Below are 22,817 nucleotides of genomic sequence, written 5' to 3' on the forward strand. Positions count from 1 at the left end.
CCCATCTCAGAAATCTGAAATGTCAGATTCCAGTTCCCAGAAAGAGAGGATTTCTGATAAAACTTGGGTCTTTGCTTTGGTCTAACACATATTCTCAGCCAGCTAACTAATCAATCGCCCCTTTCCCTTGGGTCTTCTGCCTGTATTTAATAACTGATTACCTTCTGCCTCTGTGGTGGCTCTATAAGCACACACGAAACATACATGTACACACATCTCTACTTACCCTAGAACCACTGAAGTGACTGAAATATGCAAAATTTACCATCTTGTTTATGAGTAGGGGCCTCCTATTCCCTAGCACACACATATGGACTATAAAAAGTAAAAGAACTTTAGAGCATGACTGGAACCTTTGAAGTGTCCCTTGGAAACCACTGGATAGCATCACTTATGTAAAGAGTAATGAGGGCTTGGTACTGAGTGCAGCCTACTTCACAGATCACTACATTCTTATGCTATACCACACAGCAATCTGGTGCACAGAAAGAAACTTGGAAGCCATTCATATGCATCTGGACTTGCAAACTACATTCCCTCCATGGAGCTTGTGGAGAAAGAGGGATCAACATTCTGTCTAAATCTAAGTCAATGAGATCTTGTTTACGATTCACTGTCCCTGCAGGCTGCTTTCCATTGTCTGTCCATAGCTGTGAAGTGTGCTCCTGAACGTTTGCAGTGATCCACTTATTTCCAGGTCTGTTAACAGCATCTTCTACCCATTTTCTTCTCTCTGTGGCATTTGACTTTGTGAAACACACTTCCTTAAACTCTGTCCCACTTTGACCTTGTGATCTTACATTGCCCTCAATTCTTGGTACGTTTGTGATTTATTTTGCTTCTACCACCCCTTGGTGCTCCCCAGAATTCCAAATGCTCTGTCCCTTCTGATGTTTGTTCTTCTGGATGAACTTACAAAAAAATGTTTCAGTGATTTCTTCCAAGTCCATCATTCTACCTAGCTCTGTACTTCAGCTATTCCCAATCTCCCTCTGAGATGTTCCTCAGGCTCTGATTTCACTAAGTCAATGCTGAATTTGTAAGTTTTTTTTTTTCTTCAAAATATACTTTGTTTCATAATTCCTTTCTACATCTCTTCTAATCACATATCACAGAATCATATGTGACTACTCATCCTCTTTATCCCCTGTGTAAACTCACCCGAGCTACATACTGTTAGTCATTACTTTGTCTATATTATGAGAATCACTTGGCTTATATTTTCCCACTACAAAATCTATTTTCATTCTTGGGCTTTCTCTTCTGCTCTCCTGAGTTACTAAGTAAATTGCTGTTTTTTGGTTTTGGTCCTAGCATAGTCATTTAATAACTTAGTCTCCATGTCATTGCTGGAGGCATACTTCTGAAGTGGTGAACTGATTCTAACTCTAGTTTCCCCCAACACGCCCAGTAGTTTAATAAGGCTTTAAGATTAAAGTTTAGAGTAGTATTTTCTTCTCTTTATTGGTTGTCTTCAGATTTGCTTTCTATGTTTATTTTTCTTCATGTGTATTTTGTTGAGGTCATTGTGAGAAGCAGAGAGGATAAGACAGGAGAAAAAGAGGGAGAGAGAGGGAGAGAGAGAGAGAGAGAGAGAGAGAGAGAGAGAGAGAGAGAGAGAGAGAGAGAGAGAGAGAGAGAGAGAGCACATTTGATCAATGTAATTTCTGCTACAGGAGCATTTGGGCAGCATCAAGAGGTCAACTGAAGGCACTGTATTTGGGGAACTGTTTGGTTTCCTAGCATTTTGTCAAGTAAAGCTGTGATTGGGAAATCCCATATTCTCAGCATTTCTAGGCTGGTTATTTCTTAAATGTCCTCAGCAAAATCCATAACATCACTAGAATGAGAAAAATAAAACACAGAACTAATAATAATAATAAAAAAACCATATCTTTGTTCCTTTCTCATTGCTGCCATAAAAATTTTGCTTAAAACTTAGTGGTTTGAAATCAAAAGTGCAGTTGTGTTGAAATCTGGTGGGCAGGGTGTTTGCAAAGCTGCCGTGGGCTACACGCAGGGCTTGTCCCCTTTCTAGGAGATCTAGGGAGTTTCTGTCGCCTGGCCTTCCCAGTTTTATACATTTTAGTCTCCCGTGTCTCACTGATTTCAGCTCTTATTGCGACATCTTCCTCTGTCTGACTGTCCTGTCTCCTTTTTATATGACCCTAATGGTTATGCTGAACTCGAACAGTAATCTAAGGTTAGATTTCCGGGGTAGGACCTTCCTTACATTGACAGAATTTCTGTGTAATTGAATTACACATCCAGGTTCCTTCTGGGATCTTCTGAGGTTCTGGGGCTTAAGATGTCAGTATCTTTGATAGGAGAGGTATTATTTTATAATACAAAGTCATAAAAATTATTAGGAAAGTTTTAAAATGTTAAAATAAGTTTATAACACAGTTTGTTCTGGCCTTATGTCATGGATACAAAGATGTTTTTCATTATTTTATAGTTGGTTTCTTTTCTCAAAATAGCTATGGAAAAGAGACCCTGAGTCTGAAATTCTATTAGTAAATTCTTTGTGCACTACAAATTACAGTATTGCTTAGCATTTGGGTTTTGTTTGTCTACATTAAGTGAAACAGAATAAAGATTTAGTGTGTATCCGCTGTCATGGTAAATCTATACAACTTCCTTATAGATTTAAAAGTATTTTATTAGATAGTGGTGTGTGTGTGTGTGTGTGTGTGTGTGTGTGTGTGTGTGTGTATGTGTATACATCAGGGGGCAATTTTGTGGAGTTGTGCAAGCTGTAAGCTTTTTGCTGTGAATTATAGGAAAACCCTATTATCTGTCTGCATTTGAGAACCCTCCTGGTGCAAGTGTGAAGACAGTCACTTGAATGACTAGGATGTATGATTTAGCTTCTGATTCACTGTATTTGCTTTTGAATTCAAGACTTTCGACTACTTCACCAGCTGGTTTTTTTTTTTTTTTCCAGTGAATTAACATTCCTTGGGCATATACTTTCTTGTATCCATAAAATTAAAAACAAATGTATGTTTCCTTGATTCTGAAGAAACACTGTTCTTTAGATACAAGGAGAGGTCAGTTTGTGACAACTGTGTGAGGGTCACTCCTAAGGTGACACAATACTTGAGGAATTTGGTATTGTACACATTTTAATAATAGGTGCATGTGAAACACAGAAAGCCAAAAATCTATCACATAAAGATTAGTTAAGTAAAACAAAGACAAGATCAGTTTCAATCTTTTCTCAAAAATGGTACCAATCTCTATAAAAATCGAGTGATGAAAGTGCACTTATGAACAGAGCCAGTGTCGGCAGTTTGTCAATCAAAATGAATAATCTCAAAGTCTCATTTTCAATTAGATTATTTTAATATTTAACTACCTAAAATGCCCCAATCATATTCTTTAGAAAATTGTTAGACTAGAATACTGCATTTCGAATGATGACATTTTATTATGATAGAAATGACTTCATTAATTGATGATCATACATCAACCCATAAAGTAGATAGAAGATATAAAAAATTAACAGTCAAACGGAGTTTAGAGTCATTTTAATTGTTTAGGTTTTTCCCCCTCAAGTGTAAACCTTTATATGACACTTTAGGTTTTACAAAAATGTAAAATTTCACAGAGACACACACACATGAATACCTATATTCATATATATTAATTAACAACCAAATTAAATAGGCTGTAAATTTCTTTTGTAATGTTCAAATAAATTTACATTACTTTGGGATAACCCCAAATGCAAACACTAGGGTACAATAAAAATGATAAATGTGAGACAGAATGATGCAACACATTTCAAAAATAGTGAGCTTTGGATTCTTATCACGTTCTCTTTTGTGACTTCACGTCTATTATACAACATGGAGAATTTTTTAAAAAGTGCATTGGTAACTTTCCAAAAATATTTGAAACATGACCTTTTAAATAAGCCAGTACTGTTTCCCATTTATTATCTGCACCATTGAAAGAACATTTGCTACTTCATAATGAAAATAATATCAAAAGGTCACTGGGGATGAAAAATAGTATAGTCAAGCATTACAGGAGAGTTTTGCTTTAGCTGATGAGTGAATAAAAAAATACAGAGAATTATTTAAATATGTTTGTTGACTTATCTTTATAAATACTGAAGCGTTTGTGCAATCAGATAGATCAGGTAGCCCCTCCCTTCTCAACCTCTTGTTTCCCAGTTTCCACAGGTCCTCGATGTTAAAAATAAAAATCTAAGAAAAACAATTGGAGAGTCTAAATGAGGAGCCAAACATAAAACAGAACACATGGCTTTTGTTTTTATGGGCTTCGGTTACCTTAATTTATAAAGCTTTCCCCCCCAGTTCCATCCATTTCACTGAAAATTTCATAATTTATTTCTTACAGTAGAATTTTATCCCAGTGTGTATATGTACCCCATTTTCATTATCCAGTCATTATTTAGTGGACATGCAGGTTGCTTCCAACTTGTAGTTATTGTGAATAGAAGAAAATGGATGTAAATATGCAAATATCCATATCATAGGATGGAGTGTCCTTTGCTGGAGTCTGTATATCTGGCTTATGTGTTAGGTTTATTTTTTCTTGAGAAGATCCAGGATGTATTGATTTATACTTCCACTAATAGTGTCACTAATAGTGTAAAATGGTTTCCTTTTCCCATCTACACCAGCAACCAGCATTAGTTATTATTGATAATTCTTCATGATGGCTATTCTGATAGGGTAACATGGACTCTTATAATAGTTTCCTGATGGATAGGATTATCAAGCATACTTTTAAGTCTTCCATCACCATTTGTATTTATTCTTTGGACAAAATGCCATTTAGTTGCATAGCTAATTTTTCCTTTTCCTTTATTGCTTGAAAATGTCATACATGGATGTGATGTATTTTGTTCAAATTCACTCTTTTCCATCCCTTCTAATTAGTCCCTTACCTATCCTCGTACTGATTTCCCCCCAACTTCATGATGCACTCACCTTTTATAACCTACTAAGTCCACTTAGTGCTCCCTGCATGTTCATGGATGACTACCGACTGGAGCATACGATAACTCTCGGGGATCCTGTCCATAAAGCAAAATTGTGTAGACTTACCTTCTACCACTTACTTCTTGAGGTGAAGGAAATAAAACCATTAAATACCTAACAAATGGAAAGAGTAAGTCCCATTGGCCTCTGCAGTTCCAGTTTATAACATAGCTCTCTGGTCTAGTTTCTCCTTCTCAATGACCTTTCTTACCTCTTACCTCCTGTTTCATGGTCCTTAAACATAGTGCTCCATTTTACCACAATGCTTTTCTCTACACTCTTTCTTGGGTTCCAACATACTTATCTACCTGGTCTATCCTGCAAACTCTTCAATGCTATCTTCCTAGACTTCTGCTAAGGTAATATGTCTTTCCAAAAGCACAGATGCATATTTATCTTTTCCCTCTGTTTCCTAGAGTACTTGAAGACATATAGTCATCTGTATAATTGCTTGATTGAAATCCTCACAAGAAGGGGAACTGTATTTTTTTTTGTTTTGTTTTAAAAATTTATTTATTTTTAAATCATTTTATTTGTTTACATTTCAAATGATATTCCTTCCCTTTCTGGTTATTCCACCATAACCCCACCCCATTCCATCCTTCTTCCCCTTTGCCACAGTGAGGGTGCTCTTTCACCCAGTTACCCACTCCTGCCTCACTGCTCTAGCATCTCCCTATGCTGGGACAGCAAGCCATCCTCTGCCATGGCTCCCTCCATGTCTACTTTTTGTAGACAAAAAGTACTTTTGGTGGTTTAATCCCTGGAAGCTCTGGGTGGTCCAGTTAGTTGATATTGCTCTTCCTATAGGGTTGGAATTCCCCTTTAGCTCCTTCAGTCCTTCCCCTAGCTCTTCCATTGGGTCTGCAGTTTCACTCAGATGGTTGGCTGTGGGTATCTGCATCTGTATTGGTCAGGTGATGGTAGAACCTCTCAGGGAACAGCCATAGCAGGCTGCTGTCAGCAAGCACTTCTTAGCATCAGCAGTAGTGTCAGGGTTTGGTGTCTGCAGATGCGTTGGATCCCTAGGTGGGGCAGTCTCTGAATGGCCTTTCCTTGAGTCTCTTTTCCATTTTTTGTCAAATGGGGACTGTATAAACTTTCTGACTAATGTGACCAGCCCAAATATCTACTGGACACAAGTCTGCATGCATTTGATATAGTAACAGAAACTACTTTATATTTGATTGGCTTGCTCACATTTTATCAGGAACTTAATGTTTTATTTTATGGCAACTTTAGGTTTCATAGATTTTGTCATGTTTAACAATAATTGTATGTTTAAATATTGCTCTCTTAGACTTTCACCTCTTCAAGGAATCTATTGTGTCTGCCATGTACTAGACACACAAAAATATTTGTATGATTGAGCTGAAGGTAGTATCTCAGTGATAGGTTAATTACTTAGTTTTCATGGCATATGAAAAGAAAATAATGAATATTAAACTTATGAATACAATGTTGAATATATTTAGTATCGTGACCTTAAAGTATTCTGAATATAGGTATGCACATGGCTTGTATGTGGTGGTTGTATTGCTTTAAAACTCAGGTGAAGAAGTTAATTTCAAATTATTGATGACTCATAAATGTTTATCTCAATATAATTTTGAGTCAGTCAACTTAAATAACAAATTGCTGGTATTGCCTTTTATCATATGTATGAAAAGATGATCTGATTGAAGATTGCATATAAATATAACCAATAAGCACACATATAAACGGCACAGACGAAGTTATACAGGAAACTAGATTTCTTTGAATCCCATTGAATGCCAACATTTTACTGCTAGAATGACAGTTAACTAGGAAAATTCTGCTTGATAATACTCACGTCTTGCTAAAGTGTTTTAAGTGTAGATTTTTCCTTTAAGACACATCACTGGAATTATCCAAATTCAAATGATTGAGTCTGAGGAATATGTTACAATCACATTTCACATCATTATCCATTAAATGACTCTGGATTATATAATACTCGACTGAAATATGCTGACAGTTATGCAGAAACCCAAGTAAAACTTTTGATGAACTGAGTCCTACTTTCGTTTAGTAGTTATATCTCAATCAGACAGGCTCTGCTGTATAATTTTAGGTTTAGTCAAGATGAGATTTATGGGTGTATCATTTTCACAGACTGCTATGACAAAAGTGAGATTTGAAGAAATGAGTTATTAATCTTTACTGCAGAACATTAAGAAATGTCATTTGGCTATTCTGAGTTGGTACCTAGGAGGTAGAAGATTCATACGCCCCTCAAAATAGATGTTCTCTCACATACCTCTGCGAATTCAGACATAACTAATAGTTACCTATTATTCATTTGTGAAGTCCAAATGTTGTCCTTCATTTATTATATTCAAATGGATTATAAAATTAACAAAATTTCTTAAGGACTGTCAGGTTGTAGCGAACCTGGCTGTCCATCATCCTTCCTAATGTTTGTTTGCATGTTCATGTAGAAGAGGTGATTGTGTATGAGCTGTCCTAACTATCACCAAGTTTACATGTATATAATTTGCTGATAGATTTACATCTTATTTTTAGTTCACTGATAATCTTATTAGGCATGAGCCTATGGGAATAACTTTCTCTTGGAGATTTTTTTTTAAGGAAACACTTAAATGTTTGCTGAGTGGATATTGGATTATCTATTAAAAGGTAACTTTTTAAAGGAAGTTAAAATAACTATAATTCTACCCTAATTTAAATTATATTTAAAATAATTTATATTACTCGTAGCAAAATTTAAAGAGGTATGATCCAAGGAGACCGTATTATAGAATAAAAAAATATGATTCTGCAAGTAGGGTACTCCTACTTTAATTAATTGGTTTAATTAATTAGTTTTAATTAACTTGAGTTAATTGGTTTTGACACAAATATCTACTTGTTTCTTAAATTTCCCTGTAGAAACAACCATACAAGCAAGCAAACAAACAAATAAAAACTGTTATCCACTTGATGGGTTATAAAATCCATGGAAAATTTAGGTCAAAAGCTATCTTACTATACACTGAAAAATAAGTTGAATGAATAATTTGAAAACTGCCATTTTCATGTGAAAACATGTGAAAATGCATGTATCTCCATGTCAGGTATGGACACCCCTGCGGCACGCCATGACATGCCTCTCTTACCTCCAGTTTTCAGTACTTCTTTTCATTTCTATAGGATTTCACTCACTCAGTTTTACCTTATTTTTAAGTTAATCTTTGACAATCTGTAGTCTTGAATCTTTCAAAGGATGGTCTAAAAGATAAGATTTCAAATTAGATGTCACCCACCCTAAAACTGTCTTTTACTACTGTTTCAACTTTTATTTTTAGGTAATAATATAATATAATATAATAATACAATACAATACATTGGGTAGACTATATTCTCCTTTACCTATCAGCAGTCTTGGGAATAAGACTCTGTAATAATTCTGCGCTAAAACAGATAGAAACTGAAAACACATCCCAGCCCCAGATTCTTCGATTGTTTGCACTAACAATTTGGTTCACAGCAATAATAATGAATTAATTTCCTCACCCCGGCATTTCCATCTGCTTCAGCCTCAGGATTTTGACATTTTTTTTTTCAGGCGCATTAAGTCCTTTATCTTGGAGAACTAATCATTTATCATTGTGAATATCCTTCTTTATTTTCCTTTATTTTCTTTTTCATGCGTGTGTGTGTGTGTGTGTGTGTGTGTGTGTGTGTGTGTGTTGTGTGTGTTGTGGTACATTCACCTGTACATAGAGACATAGAGGCCAGAGTAGGAAATCAGATGTCTTTCTTGCTCCATCATTTTGGGCTTTATTTCCTTGAGACAGGATCTCTTACAGCATTTTAAGCTAGCTCAGCAGCTACCAAACACTAGCAATGCTCCCATCTTTACTTTCCACCTTAGTAGAGTTACAGGGATACCTGAAGGAGCTCTACTCAGTAGGCAGTGCTGGGGAGTTGATATCAGGTGCTCACACTTGTTATTGGCAATCTAGAACTCTTATCCACTGAGCCATTCGCCAGCCCTCAGATCTCAATATTAGATAAATTTCTTATCTAAAATTTGCTGTAACTGAAATTATTCTACATATTCCTGTATTAGGGGAAACTAGTGTTCATATGATGTATTTTTCTGTTTATTTACTTATCAGTCATGTGTGCCTTAATATCTAAAAGAAAATAATTTTTTGATTTTTTATTAATGAAAAATCATTTTATTTATTTTGAGGTTATAATATAATTACATAACCTTCCTAAATATGTAAACTCAGCCTGCTCTGTCTTTATAATGCTGTGTGTATGTATATTTTCAGGGCTGATCACTTCCTATTGAATAACTAACTGGTGAACACTTTCTTGGGGACAACTCCTTTTTGCTTTTTGCATTCCTTTGTTGCCCATTGTTCTTTGTCTAAGGTTGAGGCTGTGTGAGCATTCTCTTCCATATTAGCTTGTCTACTAGTATTCCTGCTCAGGTTCAGATCATGCTTAGTTAGCTATGTTGGTAAGATTCCATGGTGTATCTACTTCAACATTCTTAGGAGACAGTCTCACAGCAAATTCCATGTTCCTCTGGGTCTTTTCATCCCTTTCATCTCTTTACCAAGATGATCTGTAAGCCTTTGGTGCAGGAATCGTGTTGTAGTATATTAGGACTAAGCTCTACAACTCTGCATTTTGATTGGTTTGCTGTAATTTTTTTCCATTGGTTGAAAACAGAAGTTTTCTTTATAGAACTTCACTTATCTATCTAGAAATTGGAAAAGGACATGCAGTGTCTGGCTGTTTGCAGAGGTTAAATGAAGTGTGAGCAGTTCCTGATGGAAGCTTATGAGTTGGTAGAGACTCAGATAGGGTGCTTAGGAGGTGCTGGGGTAGTAGATGTTGGATGTGTGGAATAGTAGACCAGATAGATCCTGCAAAAAGATGTTCCATATCTGCTTGAAGGGAATGCTTATTCTTGGTATTTTATTTATTCATTTATACAATTGATTTCTAAATCATAGAGTGGATCCTTGAATTAATTCTTACTATGAGTGCAACCCTTTTATCTGTGGCTGTAGATTTTAAAATTTTTGATTCTTAGGCCCTTTTGGTCTTTGGAGGCTTTAATTGAACATATATATTTCTACTTCATGCGTATGAGTGTTTATATGTGCACCATGTGTGTACAGTGCCACAATGAACAGATGATGGCAGTAGATTCTTATAAACTGACATTTTAAGCTAAAGATATATTTTTTGGAAAAATTATACTTAAATCTTTTATTCCCCTCTGGCTCCATCCTTCAACAGTTCCTCATCCTGTTTCGCCTCCTCTGTCTCCAAGAGGATATCCCCAAACCATCAGACCTCCCCATTCCCAAGGGTCTCAATTCTCTCAAGGGTTAGGTGCTTCTTTTCTCATTGAGTCCAGACCAGGCAGTCCTCTTCTGGATATGTGTCAGGGGCCTCATATCAGCTAGTGTATTCTGTTTGGTTGGTGGCTCAGTATCTGAGAGATTTCAGGGATGCAGGTTAGTTGAGACTGATGGTCTTCCTATGGGGTTACCCTTCTCCTCAGCTTCTTCCACACTTTCCTTAATTCTACCACAGGTGTCCCTAGCTTCTATCCATTGGTTGAGTATAAGTATCTGCATCTGACTCTTTTAGCTGCTTTTTGGGCCCCTCAGAGGGCCACCATGCTAGGATCCTGTCTGTAAGCACACCATAGCGTCAGTAATAGTGTCAGGCCTTGGAGCTTCTTCTTGAGCTGAATCCAAATTTGGGCCAGTCACTGGACCCCCTTTCCCTCAGTCTCTCCTCCATTTTTGTGCCTGCAGTTCTTTTGGACAGGGACAATTCTGGGCCAGTTTTTGACTGTGGGGTGACAACTTCATCCCTCCAGTTGATGCCTTGTCTTTCTACTGAAGGTAAATTCTACAAGTTCCCTTTCCCCACTGTAGGGCATTTTATCTAAGGTCCCTCCCTCTGAGTCCTGAGCATCTTATACCTCCCAGATCTCTGGTACATTCTAGGGGGTCCCCACAACTCCTACCTCCCTAGGTTGCCTGTTTCTGTTCTTTCTGCTGGCCCTCAGGACTTCACTACCGATTCTCCCAAAACCTAATCACGTTTCCCCTTTCCCCTTCTTGTCCTCTCTCCCACTAGGACCTTCCATCCCTCCCCCTCCTGTGATTGCTTTTTTCTCCCTCCCAAGTGAGATTGAGGTATCCTCACTTGGACCTGTTGGCTTATTAACCTTGAGTTCTGAGGATTGTATCCTGGATATTTTGTACTTTTTGGCTAATATTCACTCAGTGAGTACATACCATCAATGTCCTTTGGGGTCTGAGTTACCTCACTCAGTATGATATTTTCTAGTTGCATCCATTTGCTTGCAAAACTCATGATGTCCTCCTTCTTAATAGCTGAGTAGTATTCCATAACTGAACCATATTTTCTGTATCCATCCTTCAGTTGTGGGACATCTGGGTTGTTTCTGGCAGATATAAAACCACACACTTATGGATACTTGATCTTTTACAAAGAAGCCAAAAATGTACAATGGTAAAAAGAAAGCATCTTCAATAAATGATACTGGTCCATCTGGCAGTAGGTATGAAAATAGAAAAATGAAAATAGCCCCATACTTTTCACCTTGAACAAAGCTCAAGTTCAGGTGGATCAAGGACCTCAACATAAAACCAGATACACTGAATCTAATGAAAACAAAGTGGGAAAAAAAGCCTCAAACTCATTAGCCCAGGGGACATTTCCTTAAAAAACAAAACAAAAAACTCCAATGCTTAGGCTCCAAGATCAAGAATTGATAAATGGGACTTCATGAAACTGAAAAGCTTCTGTAAGCCCAAGGACATAGTCAATTGAACAAATCAGCAACCTACAGATTGGGAAATTTTTTTTTTCACTAACCCCACATCCAATAGAGGGCAAATATCCAAAATATATAAAAAACTCAAGAAACTAACCATCAAAAAAAAAAAAAAAAAAAACCCAACAAACAACCTAATCAAAAAATCCATAGAACTAAGCACAGAATCCATAACAGAGGAATCTCGAATGGCCAAGAAATACTTACAGAAATGTTCAAAGTCCTTAGTCATCAGGGAAATGCAAACCAAAATGATTCTGAGACTCCACCTTGCACTAATCAAAATGGCTAAGTTCAAAAACACAGGTGATCAACAGCTCATGTCGGTGAAGCTAAAAACATTTTAAGATGATCTGTGGGTGTGGTGAATGGACCCTCAGTGTTTTGGGACAGCAGCAAGTGGTGTTAACTAAGGATCCATCCCTGCAGCCCCTTGAATACTTTTTTGAGGATGTTATTCTCCCATTGCCTTTGCACATGGGTTATACTTTTTAGTGGATACCCAGTGCTTCTCAAAATTCATATACAATGAGTCCATGTGCATTTTCAAATAACAATATGAAGTACAATTTGGGTGATGAATACTCCTTAGTGTAACAAAGCAATCCTCTACCCTCCCTCATGCCACGTGTGTCCCAGCAGAGTGCCATTCACTAATTTATAAACACAAATATGCACATTGGACTTCCAAGGACATGTGAAACACATACAATAAGTAGCTCATTGTTAGCATTTTGAACAAAGTATCATGGATTAGGTTAATTGAAAGTAAAAGACAATTTAAATATTCACTGTCCTTATGCCTGTGGCTTTCTCCTGCTTTCTTTTGGGTCTGAGGCTTTGGCCCACATTTCTTAATGTCCTTAGAAGGAACTAATGTCTCTCAAGCCTACTGGTGGGAATTTTTCTTAATTTGCATTTTTGAAAGCTTTCTCATCGTTCCTTCACTTCCAGAGGGAAGTTTTGTAAGATACACAGCTCTAGTCTCTATCTTTCCCCTCAGCAGTTGAATGTTTCACTTCATTTCTCGTGTGCAGGCTATGGAGGAGAAGCCAGATGTAATCCTTTCCTAACTATAGGCAAAGTGTTTTTCACTGTCTTGTTTTGGGGTGGTTTTCTATATGCATTTTGAATATTATTTGTCAGGGACTATTCTCTTTCTCTCTCTCTCTCTCTCTCTCTCTCTCTCTCTCTCTCTCTCTCTCTGTCTCTTTCTCTCATATTTCTTTTCATTTTCTCCCCATCTCAAATTTTGTTTCTCCCCCCATTCTTCTTCACCTCTCCTCTGACATTTATTCTTTTTGGTGTTTTCTAAGATTTCTATGACTATGGCTCACTGCCTCACAATACTTTTGAACAATTCTTAATCCTCATTGTTTCAATACAGCTATTTTAGGAGTAACAAAATACTCAAGGGAGCAAATACAGAGACAAAGTGTGAGACAGAAACTGAAGGAGGGGCTGCCTGGAGATCATTCCACCTGGGTATCCATCCCATGTGCAATCACCAAAGGTAGACGCTGATATGGATGTCAGGAAGTGCATGCTGACAGGAGCCTGATACAGCTGTCTCCTTAGAGGTCTGCCAGAGTCTGACATATTTAGAGGCTCACAGCTAACCATTGAACTGATCAAGGAGTTCCTGATAGAGGAGTTAGAGACAAGACTGAAGGAACTGAAAGGGTCAGTGGCCCCATGAGGAGAGCAACAATACCAACCAACCAGAGCTCCCCAGGGTCTAAACCACCAGCCTGGGAGCACATAGGGATGGACCCATAGCTCCAGCTGTATATGTAGGGGAGGATGGCCTGGTTGGGCATAGGTGGTCCCATGAAGGCTAGATGCCGAGTGTGAGGGAATTCGAGGGTGGGGAGGTAGGAGTGGGGAGTTAGGTGGGGGCACATCCTCATAGAAGCAGGAGGAAGGGGGATGGGATAGGGTGTTCCTAGGCAGGGCATAGTGGGTAAGGAGATAACATCTGAAATGTAAATAAAATATCCAATAAAAATTTTAAAAAATCATCTAGCATTTTTATTACAAACTGAAACTTGCATTACAGTTTCATAGCTATTGGATATTCTGTGTTTTCAAAGAACCATCTGCTTTTCTTTGCACCTTAGTATTTAAGGTGCTTCCTGAGGCATCCTTTCTTGTAGATACTCTCCAGCTGGGTTGCAGCTAGTATGCCCACAAAAGGCATCTTTATCTTGTGGTCTCTAGAATTTTATCTTTTTTTTTTTTTTAAATCAAACCGTAATTTTTACTTTTTCACACCGGGGTTATAAACACAAAAAGGCAGGATGTGGGGAAGGGGATGACTCAGGAGCATAGGTGTTCAGGGGGAGTACAGATATTTTCCAGAACAGAGTGTTGGCTGGGTGAAGGTTCAGGGAATATGTCACTATGACTCTGTCTATGAATCACTTGTTTCTTATCTAAGCTGGTACTGTCCACCAAGGTTACCGATCCACAAGGTCTATGGCTATTAGTTCTTATCCAGGCTGGTAAATTTCCACCAAAGCTGCCTGTTTACAATATTTTATAGCTATCTGTTTCAGTGTTTTTCCACAGAGACCAAGGCTTTGTGTTAGCAGGCTGACTTAGGCCTATGGCTGATTTTAGGCCTTCAATGTATAAGCAAGCCTGCCCCTGACATCTCTTCCCTTTTCCAAGTCTCGAAGGACCGTGGTGATTCCAATCTTGCAAAGGCAGGGATAGAGGCCCGTCCTCCAGTAATTAATAGGGACCTTGTAATGGCTCTGGTCCTCCTGTCGTTGTTCAGTGAGGCATGAGAGCCATACCTGTCCCAATGTCTTTTTCCTGGAGAGGGGATACTTTTGACATCAACCCCTATGCAGTCAGGTTTGTCCCTCAGGGAACCCAGAAAGATATTTTAAATTTTTAATTGTATTCTCTTGCAGTGCTTAGCCTCGCAGCCTAAGCAATAATTTAAATTGCTGGTCAGAGGGAGTTCTGGGTGGCCCCTCTCTGTTTGGTCTAGGGTCAGAAATCCCCTCTTTTAGGTTGGGTGGAGATAGGTTTTGGGAACACCCTGGATAGTGTAATAACCTCATCTTGAGTCTCGTGGTCTTCCATAGCTAACATATGATAATGTATCTGAATAGGTTTTGCTGTCAAAATTATCTATCTGTTGTTTCACAAAGTTAGTCAGCCTATTTAAGGTCCAGGGACTAAAAGAAATAAGCAAAAGTAACCCAATTATCAGTCCCAAAATGGAAGGAAGTAAAGTTGACAATCATGAAGGGGTTGAAAACCAATTCTTGTACCAGCTCTCATCTTTCTCTCTCTCTGTTTCTGTCTTTTCTCAAGGCCTTCTCTGACCTTTTTTTATGTTCCTTTTAACCATCTTTGTCTTGTCTATGTGAAAGCAACATTCTTCCTTAAGGGCTGTACAGAGTCTAGAGCTGTATACAGTCTTTTTTTTAATTGTAAAAGAGTAAATCAAGTCCAATAAAGTCCTTTATAATTTTTGGAGATCACTTCAGACAGCAAAACAAGAGATTTCTTCAGATTAGTGATGTCAATCTCTAGCTGTTTGATGTCCTTGTCAATGGCCCATCGAAGGTCTAAGTAGTGTAAGTCCAGAGGCCAGCATCAGGATTAGAACTTCCAACAGCAAACACCATGGGTGATTCATTTTTACCTAAGATACTGTCCAGGTTAGAGCTCCTGGAAGACCCTCTTCCTCTGGGTTCTGAGAGACTGGGTGCAGAGCTGCTTCCCGGGATCTGCTGAGTGCTCTGTCCCAGACCGGAAGGAGTAGAATTTTATCTTTATATTGGAATGTTTACTAGTTGTTTTACACTGTCCCATGTCTTCTCATATGACCCAACTACCTCAGCCTCCTCAGCATTTTAGCATCCTCAGCATCCTCAGACTTTTCAGCATAGTAATCACCAGTCTTTTAAATCCCTAGTAGGTAACTCTCACTTCTCTGCACTGGGTTGTGTTCTGATGCTTCTTTGAGATGTTATCTACAAACTGTGTTTAACTTTGGCTTTTAGTACAACTTTTAAGTTTCTACAAATAGCAAGACATGATGTGACAGACAAAACCAAAATGGTAACCCCTAAACTGTGATAAATAGGCCATGGCTACTATGATTGCGAGGCAAATGGGAATGGATATTTGCTAAATGGTACTTGTAATATCAGAACATTGGTAAATTACTGTTAAAACATAGTTGAGAATCTTGGGAAATCTTTTGATTATTTTGATTGTATTTTGATCTTTTGATTATATTAAGCAGCAAAATTTCCTTCCTTTGCAATGGTCTAGTGATGATCCAGTGAGACACATCTTAAACTATTGGCAGCTGTAATGTTCCACTTAAAGGTTGGTGGTCTATGACTTAGCAACAGGATGTGTGGACTCCCAAAGCTGTGTTCCCTATAGCACTCAGGCACACTGCAATCTCATGAGCCATTCCTTCACCCACTCCTGGCACAGAGTCTTTAAGGAACCTGCTATGGCTTGTCTCTGTTTGAGAACTTGGTCTTTATGTGTTGAGAGCTCCCTTCCTTCCTTCATGGCCATACTGAGACTAGACTAAGTCATTTAAATCGAGACACAAAGAAACTCTCCCTCTGTCTTCAATATATTGCTGAGTAACCACATGCTTGACTCTTAAAAACAAACACTGAACGGCAATGTATAAGTCAACTTCCTGAATATAACAAAATATTGGGGCAGTGAGTAGAAGAGGTCAAGTAGATCCTTTGTGGATTTGGAACCCAGGAAATTTAATTATTTTGAGTGTAGCTTGGCTGGTATCTCACCCTGAGCTGTTCTATTGTTTTGGTATCAGTCTGTGACAAAAGTCAGCAATTTGTGGGGAGTCTTGTTATCACGGTTAATCAGCTCTTCCTGTACTCTGGAAACAAAGACTTTCCTGCTTGGTTTACTGATGATTTGGGGGGAGTCCTGTTATCACAGTTAATCAACAATTCTTGTGCCCAGGAAACAAAGACTTCCCTGCTTGGTTGACCAATGATTAGATAGCATCCAAGACAATCCCCACCATTGTCTGCTAAGCCCTTATAATTCTTTGTGGCCAACCAAGCACTTAGATAACAGTCAGTCTCATTGTGAATCTTGTCTATCATTATAGAGTGTCTGTGTGGCTTCTCTAACGACAGATTTGTAACATTGTCCCCAGTTTTATTTCTATCCCACGCTTTTTTTTTTTTTTTTAATTTTGTTGGACTGTCTCTCCATCCATTACCTGGCTTATAAACACATTCTCTTCTAAGATGCTCAAAAAAGCACTGCTTTTTCATGTTATTACGATTCATTGTATCTACTGCTCAGCCTACTCAGAAGATATTGTCATTGTGCTTTTGGGGCAGGCTGTGTATTCTAGTTATCTCTCCTATTTGCTAAGGGCTACAGGCATGCAATTTAATGCTTCTGAATCTCAGGTACAGTTAACATCGTACTGTGGGGATACTAAGGGTACATATTTCCAGGGTTTTACATAAAGATAGAAAAAAAACAACATCAAAAACACTATTTGAAAATTGCCTATCCCAGTGCCCAGTACCTGTTGGGTTGCTTGCTATTGTGGTGGTTACAGTTGCTGTCGTTAAATTAGTTCTAATCTATAAATGACGGAGTCTAAAAATTCTGGGATCCTGTGGAAAACTTTTTTATTCTTGGTAATTCTTGGAAGTATGAGGTTCAATATGTTCAGTGTCAATGAGTGAAGGGTGGAAAATGAATTAGTTAATGAACTAAATTCCAATTCTAGATGTTTTACTTAAAATGATGAGATATAGCCCACTTGTCAACACAAGCTCTCCCATTACATACCATGCACTCGGCCATGTAGTATGAAAGATTGCTCAGATCTGCGAACCTGAAAGTGTTCTTTATAATGTCTATATTGTAACTGCATGCAGAGAAGTTAGGATCATCTAAACATCCTTAAAAAATTACCATTGGCATTTTAATGAAATGTTATTTTACAGCTTTAAAGCTCATAGTAATATAATTAGTAATATGTGTAATCTTTATTACCAGTCTTAATCTTTTTTATGTGACTGAAAAATTATTTTATGGTAGCACAATTAAAATAATGCTAAAAATGTCAGCACAACAGAATCAGACTAAAGTAACTACTACAATATTGTACCCCAAACCAGCTAATTTAAATGCAAAATACTTTCTACAGGCTATTTATCTGAGCTAATACATGGTAAGGGATTTAAGGAGTAGTTTGTGTAATGAAATAAAAAGAAAAATAAGCACTGTACAGCAATCTTTGCTATTGTTTAACATGAGGGAAAATTAAATAGGTTTATATATAGGCCACTTGAGGAAAATGTATTAAAAGCCCCACCACAGCATAGTAAATATAAAGGCAACTGGCAGGCAGTACTCCATTTAATAGGTTTTTATAAATACTCTATTTGCAGGTTTTAAAGGGAAGCTTGAGGTGCTTAAAGCTGTCCTTTTTTTTTTTTTTTTTTTTTAAATTATGGGATAATATTAACTATGACAACCAAACTGAGAATGCTCAGAATTTTGTTAAATTCCTTCTTTGCCGTGTTCACACCTATATACAATGTGTTTTTATTACTCTCCCCACCCCTTTCCTCCCTCCTGTTCCTCTAGGTCCCTCTCTTCTCTACATATCCTGTTCCATTTTTATGTGTTTTTGTTTTGTTTTGGGACACAGTGAGTGTAACCAGGGCCATCTGTGTGAGTGGGGATGCCCAGAATTTTAATGGGGTACTTTGTAAAAGGGATTTCAAAACACAGTTGTTTAGTTGGCACACAAGGATGTGACATTTTTCACATTGGATTTTTTTTTTACCTGTTGATTCATAATGATGCATACTAATTTGTTCTCATTATTTGGTATAACATAGATACAAATTTAAAATATTTCTAAAGTAAAACTCTGTTTAGAATAGAAGCTCTGGAAAACACAGAAAAGTAGAAAAAAATACCTAGGATTTTATCACTATGAAACTATCATGCTTTACCAGTGTATCTACTTCTACCTTTGGCTTCCTTATGAAAACATTTAGATTTTCTTAATAAAACCTTTATTGCACTTAAGAACCCAATATACAATATAATAAATATAGTATAATAATATATAAATACTACTTATAATGTTGAATATGCTTTATTTACTTGTGACATTTTAAGACTTCTTTGTTAGAGACTCATATAGTATCAATGTTCTTATATTTATCCCTAATTGTTATAGATAATTCCCTTTTAAAGCCTGACTAACATTACATTTTTTTTCATTAAACTTTAACTCATTTCTTAAAAATCATCAGATCATTAAAATCCTATCACCTTCGGACAGAAACATCAATATAATCTTAAAGAATCCGGATTATAGTATGCTTAGGGTTCTGATTCCTTTGCTGGAAAAAAAAAAAACTGCTTTAATACATGATGTTCTACGTTTCATTTATTTGTTTTTTGTATTTGTAGGTCCAGGCACACTTAGAAACCTCTACAAGGCCTCAGCTACCAAAGGCCCAGACACAGCAAGTAACCCCTTTCATGACACTTGACCATTGGGTGTTCAACCAGACTCTCAAGAGAGCACAGCCTCCAGCTGCAAGCTGCATGCCTCTGGCAGAGCATGAACCCATGAGCCCAGAGAGTGATGCTGGCTCTGCAGGAAACCCCTTCACAAATCTGCTGGCTCTTGGGAAAGAAGATGGTGCTTCGGAATGGCATGTATGTTCAATGACTGATATTATAAAGTCTGTCATTAGTATTAGGAGTTGAAGTTAAGAATTTTGCAGTAAATACTTCAGACAAAAGAAATGTGTTTTTAATTAATTGATCACACATATATTAGTTATGCTTAATAAATTATAACTGCTCATTTTATTCATTTTAATACTCAACTAGTTATCAATGAGACACTAACAATCCTATGTATTTAGAAGATTTAATTCTAATGTAAAGGTTTAGGCTTTCTGATTAACTTGAGTTGAATTTATCAATATCTTAAATAGGCCATAGATTGGAACTGGCAGAAGTTACATAAAGAATATAAGTTTTATTCTTTAAAAAATGCTCATTACAATAAAATGAATTATCTGATTACATTAAATATGTAATGAAATAATAATTCAATTTTTTTACACTTGATTTTCAGTTTTTTTAAATTTAAATAAATTCTTTCCTTCCACATACTAAATAACTGGCATGAAGTTATGCTGAGGCTCTCAATTAAACAAGAATGGCTCACTTCATGGAATGTGATTTGCTTTTAAATAAATCTTCAAAAATATTGAAAAATAATGACACAAAGTAGGAAATAACTAGAACTTGGGAAAACTTTAGTATTGTCTTAAAGAAAATTTATGCTGATGACAGAGCTTTCTTTTCTCTTGTTTTCCTTGACTGGTTTAATGGAGCTCTCTCTGTTTTCTAACAACTGAATTATCCCCCTGCCGTCTAAACTGCTGGTAAGTAACTCTAGTCCTCAGGTTGATTATTTTCTAATATTAAATTTACAGTCTCAGAGCACAAAGGCAGAGGACTCAGGCTCAGGCGCCATTATTCAAATACAGTTTTCTTCCTATGGAGTTACAATATCCCCCTCCACTCTTCCACTCCTTCTGCCAGCTCCCCCACCCACCATGGTCCCCGAACTCAGTCTGATGGTTGGCTGCTAGCATCTGCATCTTCATTGGTCTGGGGCTGGCAGAACCTCCCAGGTAACAGCCACACCCTGTTTCTGTCAACAAGCACCTCTTGGCAACAGTAACAGTGTCTGGGGTTTGGTGTCTGCAGACAGGATGGATCCCCAGGTGGGGCTGTCCCTGGATGGGATAAGATGGCCCTTCCTTCAATCTCTGCTCCATTTTTTTTGTCCTGTCTTACCTTTGGACAGAAACAGTTCTGGGTTAAAAACTTTGAGATGGGTGGGTGGTCGTATCCCTTGGCTGGGAGCCATGTCTGTCTACTGGAGGTGGTCCCTACAGCATCTATCTCCCCTTCGCTGAGCATTTTGGCTATAGTCATCCATTGGATTCTAGGAGCCTTTCACTTCTCTGACGTCTGGGATCCTCCAGGGGCTATCCCCAGTTCCTTATCCTCCACTGCTACATATTTTTATTCGATTTCCTGACCCCTCTGTACCTCTCTCCTGGCCCCTCCAGTATCTGATACTTCTCCCCCTTTCCCTCCCCCTTCTCCCCCCCCCCCCCCGAGGTCCCCACTCCCTTCACCTCCTGGGATCATCCTGTTCCCCCCTCTAGGCAGGCCTCTTCAGTCCATCTACACCCTGGTCTTCCTACTTAGCTCCATGTGGTCTGTGGGTTGTATCATGGGCATTGTGAGCTTTCGAGCTAATATTTACATATCAGTGATTACAATGACTTCCTGAAATTCTTAGGCAAATGAACTAGAAAATATCATTCTGAGTGAGGTAACCCAGACACAAAAGAGCACACATGGTATGTAATAGGAGCCTTTTACACTAACTCTTGTTCCTAGTCTAGACTTTTCATTTAGTACCTCTGTACTGCTTGGTGCTTGACCATACACAGCTTTCTAGAGTTTCAGGTCTTTCTTGGGAATATCCTAATAGAGTCTCAACACTTGATTCAAGTTGACCAACCACCTGGCTTAGAAGAGTAATGGGATCAGATGGCAGTTTAATCTATTTGGAGGTGTTTACTACTTGCTATTTCTTTATATGTTAGCTACCATTTATTTCAACTTAGCATTCACACCTTCAGTTTATATATATATATATATTAAGGTTTCCCTAAAGGCCATACAATGGAAAGAAGAGAACTGGAGCTTCAGTAGTTTCTGGTTTCATTTCTGTTGTTGTGATGAAATACCCCAATGAAAGGAGCAAAATGGTTGTCTTGGCCTACAATTCAAGGTTACAATTCACTACTGTGGGGACTGTCAGATGGTTGGAACTTGAAATAATTAATAATAACATATCCAAAGTCAAGAGGAGAGGCAGAAAGTACATACATGCTAGTGATCAGTTCATCTTTGCCCCTCTTGTATAGTCCAGGGTCCAGCCAATGAAATGCTACTCACATTTAGGGTGGGTTTTACCATTGCAACCAATGCAATTAAAACAGGCACGTCTATAGTCCAGTCTCATCTAGCTAGACCTTCATATAGAGGTGATTGCTATGTCAATTTAACTACCAAAACTATATAAGTGTACAGGAAAAAAAGAGGAATAGAAAGAGCAAAAGAGAAGCACACAGTCTTTCTAAAAAGTTTAAGTCTTTAAAAAAACGTTCCTCATCTACTGGTTATTTCTTAAGCAATCTTTGCAGGGAAAAGGAAGCTTTTGGTGGGAAAGAAATGAAAATGCAAATAGAGATTAGATTGAGGTTAGACCTGTGGATCCAGACTTCAGAAATTGAAACCTGTCTCTGCCACACACTAGCTAGGTAATCTGGGACAAGATGGGTGATTGTGATTTCTTTTTCATTTGATTATCTCCTCTGTATGATGAGTGTAAGTATTGAATTCACACAGCCCACTTAATGGGCCGCTGTGAAGGTCAAATGATTGGAATATGCCAAGCATTAGAGACACTGCCTAGCACATCTTCCGCACTAAGCAAGTGTGTGGCACTGTGTGTGTTGGTAATTTTGTCACTAGTTATAGAGATGAAGAGAATGAATGGTATGTTTTCATATAATCTAATTTCATGTGCACTAGTCAGCTAAAATTTCACCACTGATCTTTGGACATCTACAAGACATTTTAAAAATAAAAGGATAATATAGAAGTCCCCTGTCAACATGTTAAGGCTATGGACTTTGGTTTGAAGCATGTCATGAGAAGCACTCTGTTGATACTCAAGCTGATTTCAAAGAGTGTGCCCAGGGGCCCCTGCGTAGTCACCAGAGGCCCAGGGAAGGTGGCACAGGGCAAGCAGCCCAGCA

The 22,817-nt window shown here is 37.8% G+C and overlaps 1 protein-coding gene across 3 annotated transcripts in view; it reads left to right on the forward strand.

Annotated features, from left to right (window-relative positions):
- The window catches only part of Tfec (transcription factor EC), a 134,308-nt gene that overhangs the window by 79,693 nt on the left and 31,798 nt on the right, over positions 1 to 22,817 (forward strand). For 2 of the 3 annotated variants that reach the window (XM_076913675.1, XM_034519425.2), the window contains exon 2: positions 19,363 to 19,614. In XM_076913675.1, coding sequence (XP_076769790.1) covers positions 19,363 to 19,614 — 252 coding nt within the window. Of the gene's footprint in view, positions 1 to 19,362; positions 19,615 to 22,817 lie in introns of those variants that run through there. The other variant, XM_076913676.1, reaches the window with a different exon arrangement.

This window comes from Arvicanthis niloticus, chromosome 15, assembly GCF_011762505.2.
Source record: "Arvicanthis niloticus isolate mArvNil1 chromosome 15, mArvNil1.pat.X, whole genome shotgun sequence".
NCBI lineage: Eukaryota > Metazoa > Chordata > Mammalia > Rodentia > Muridae > Arvicanthis > Arvicanthis niloticus.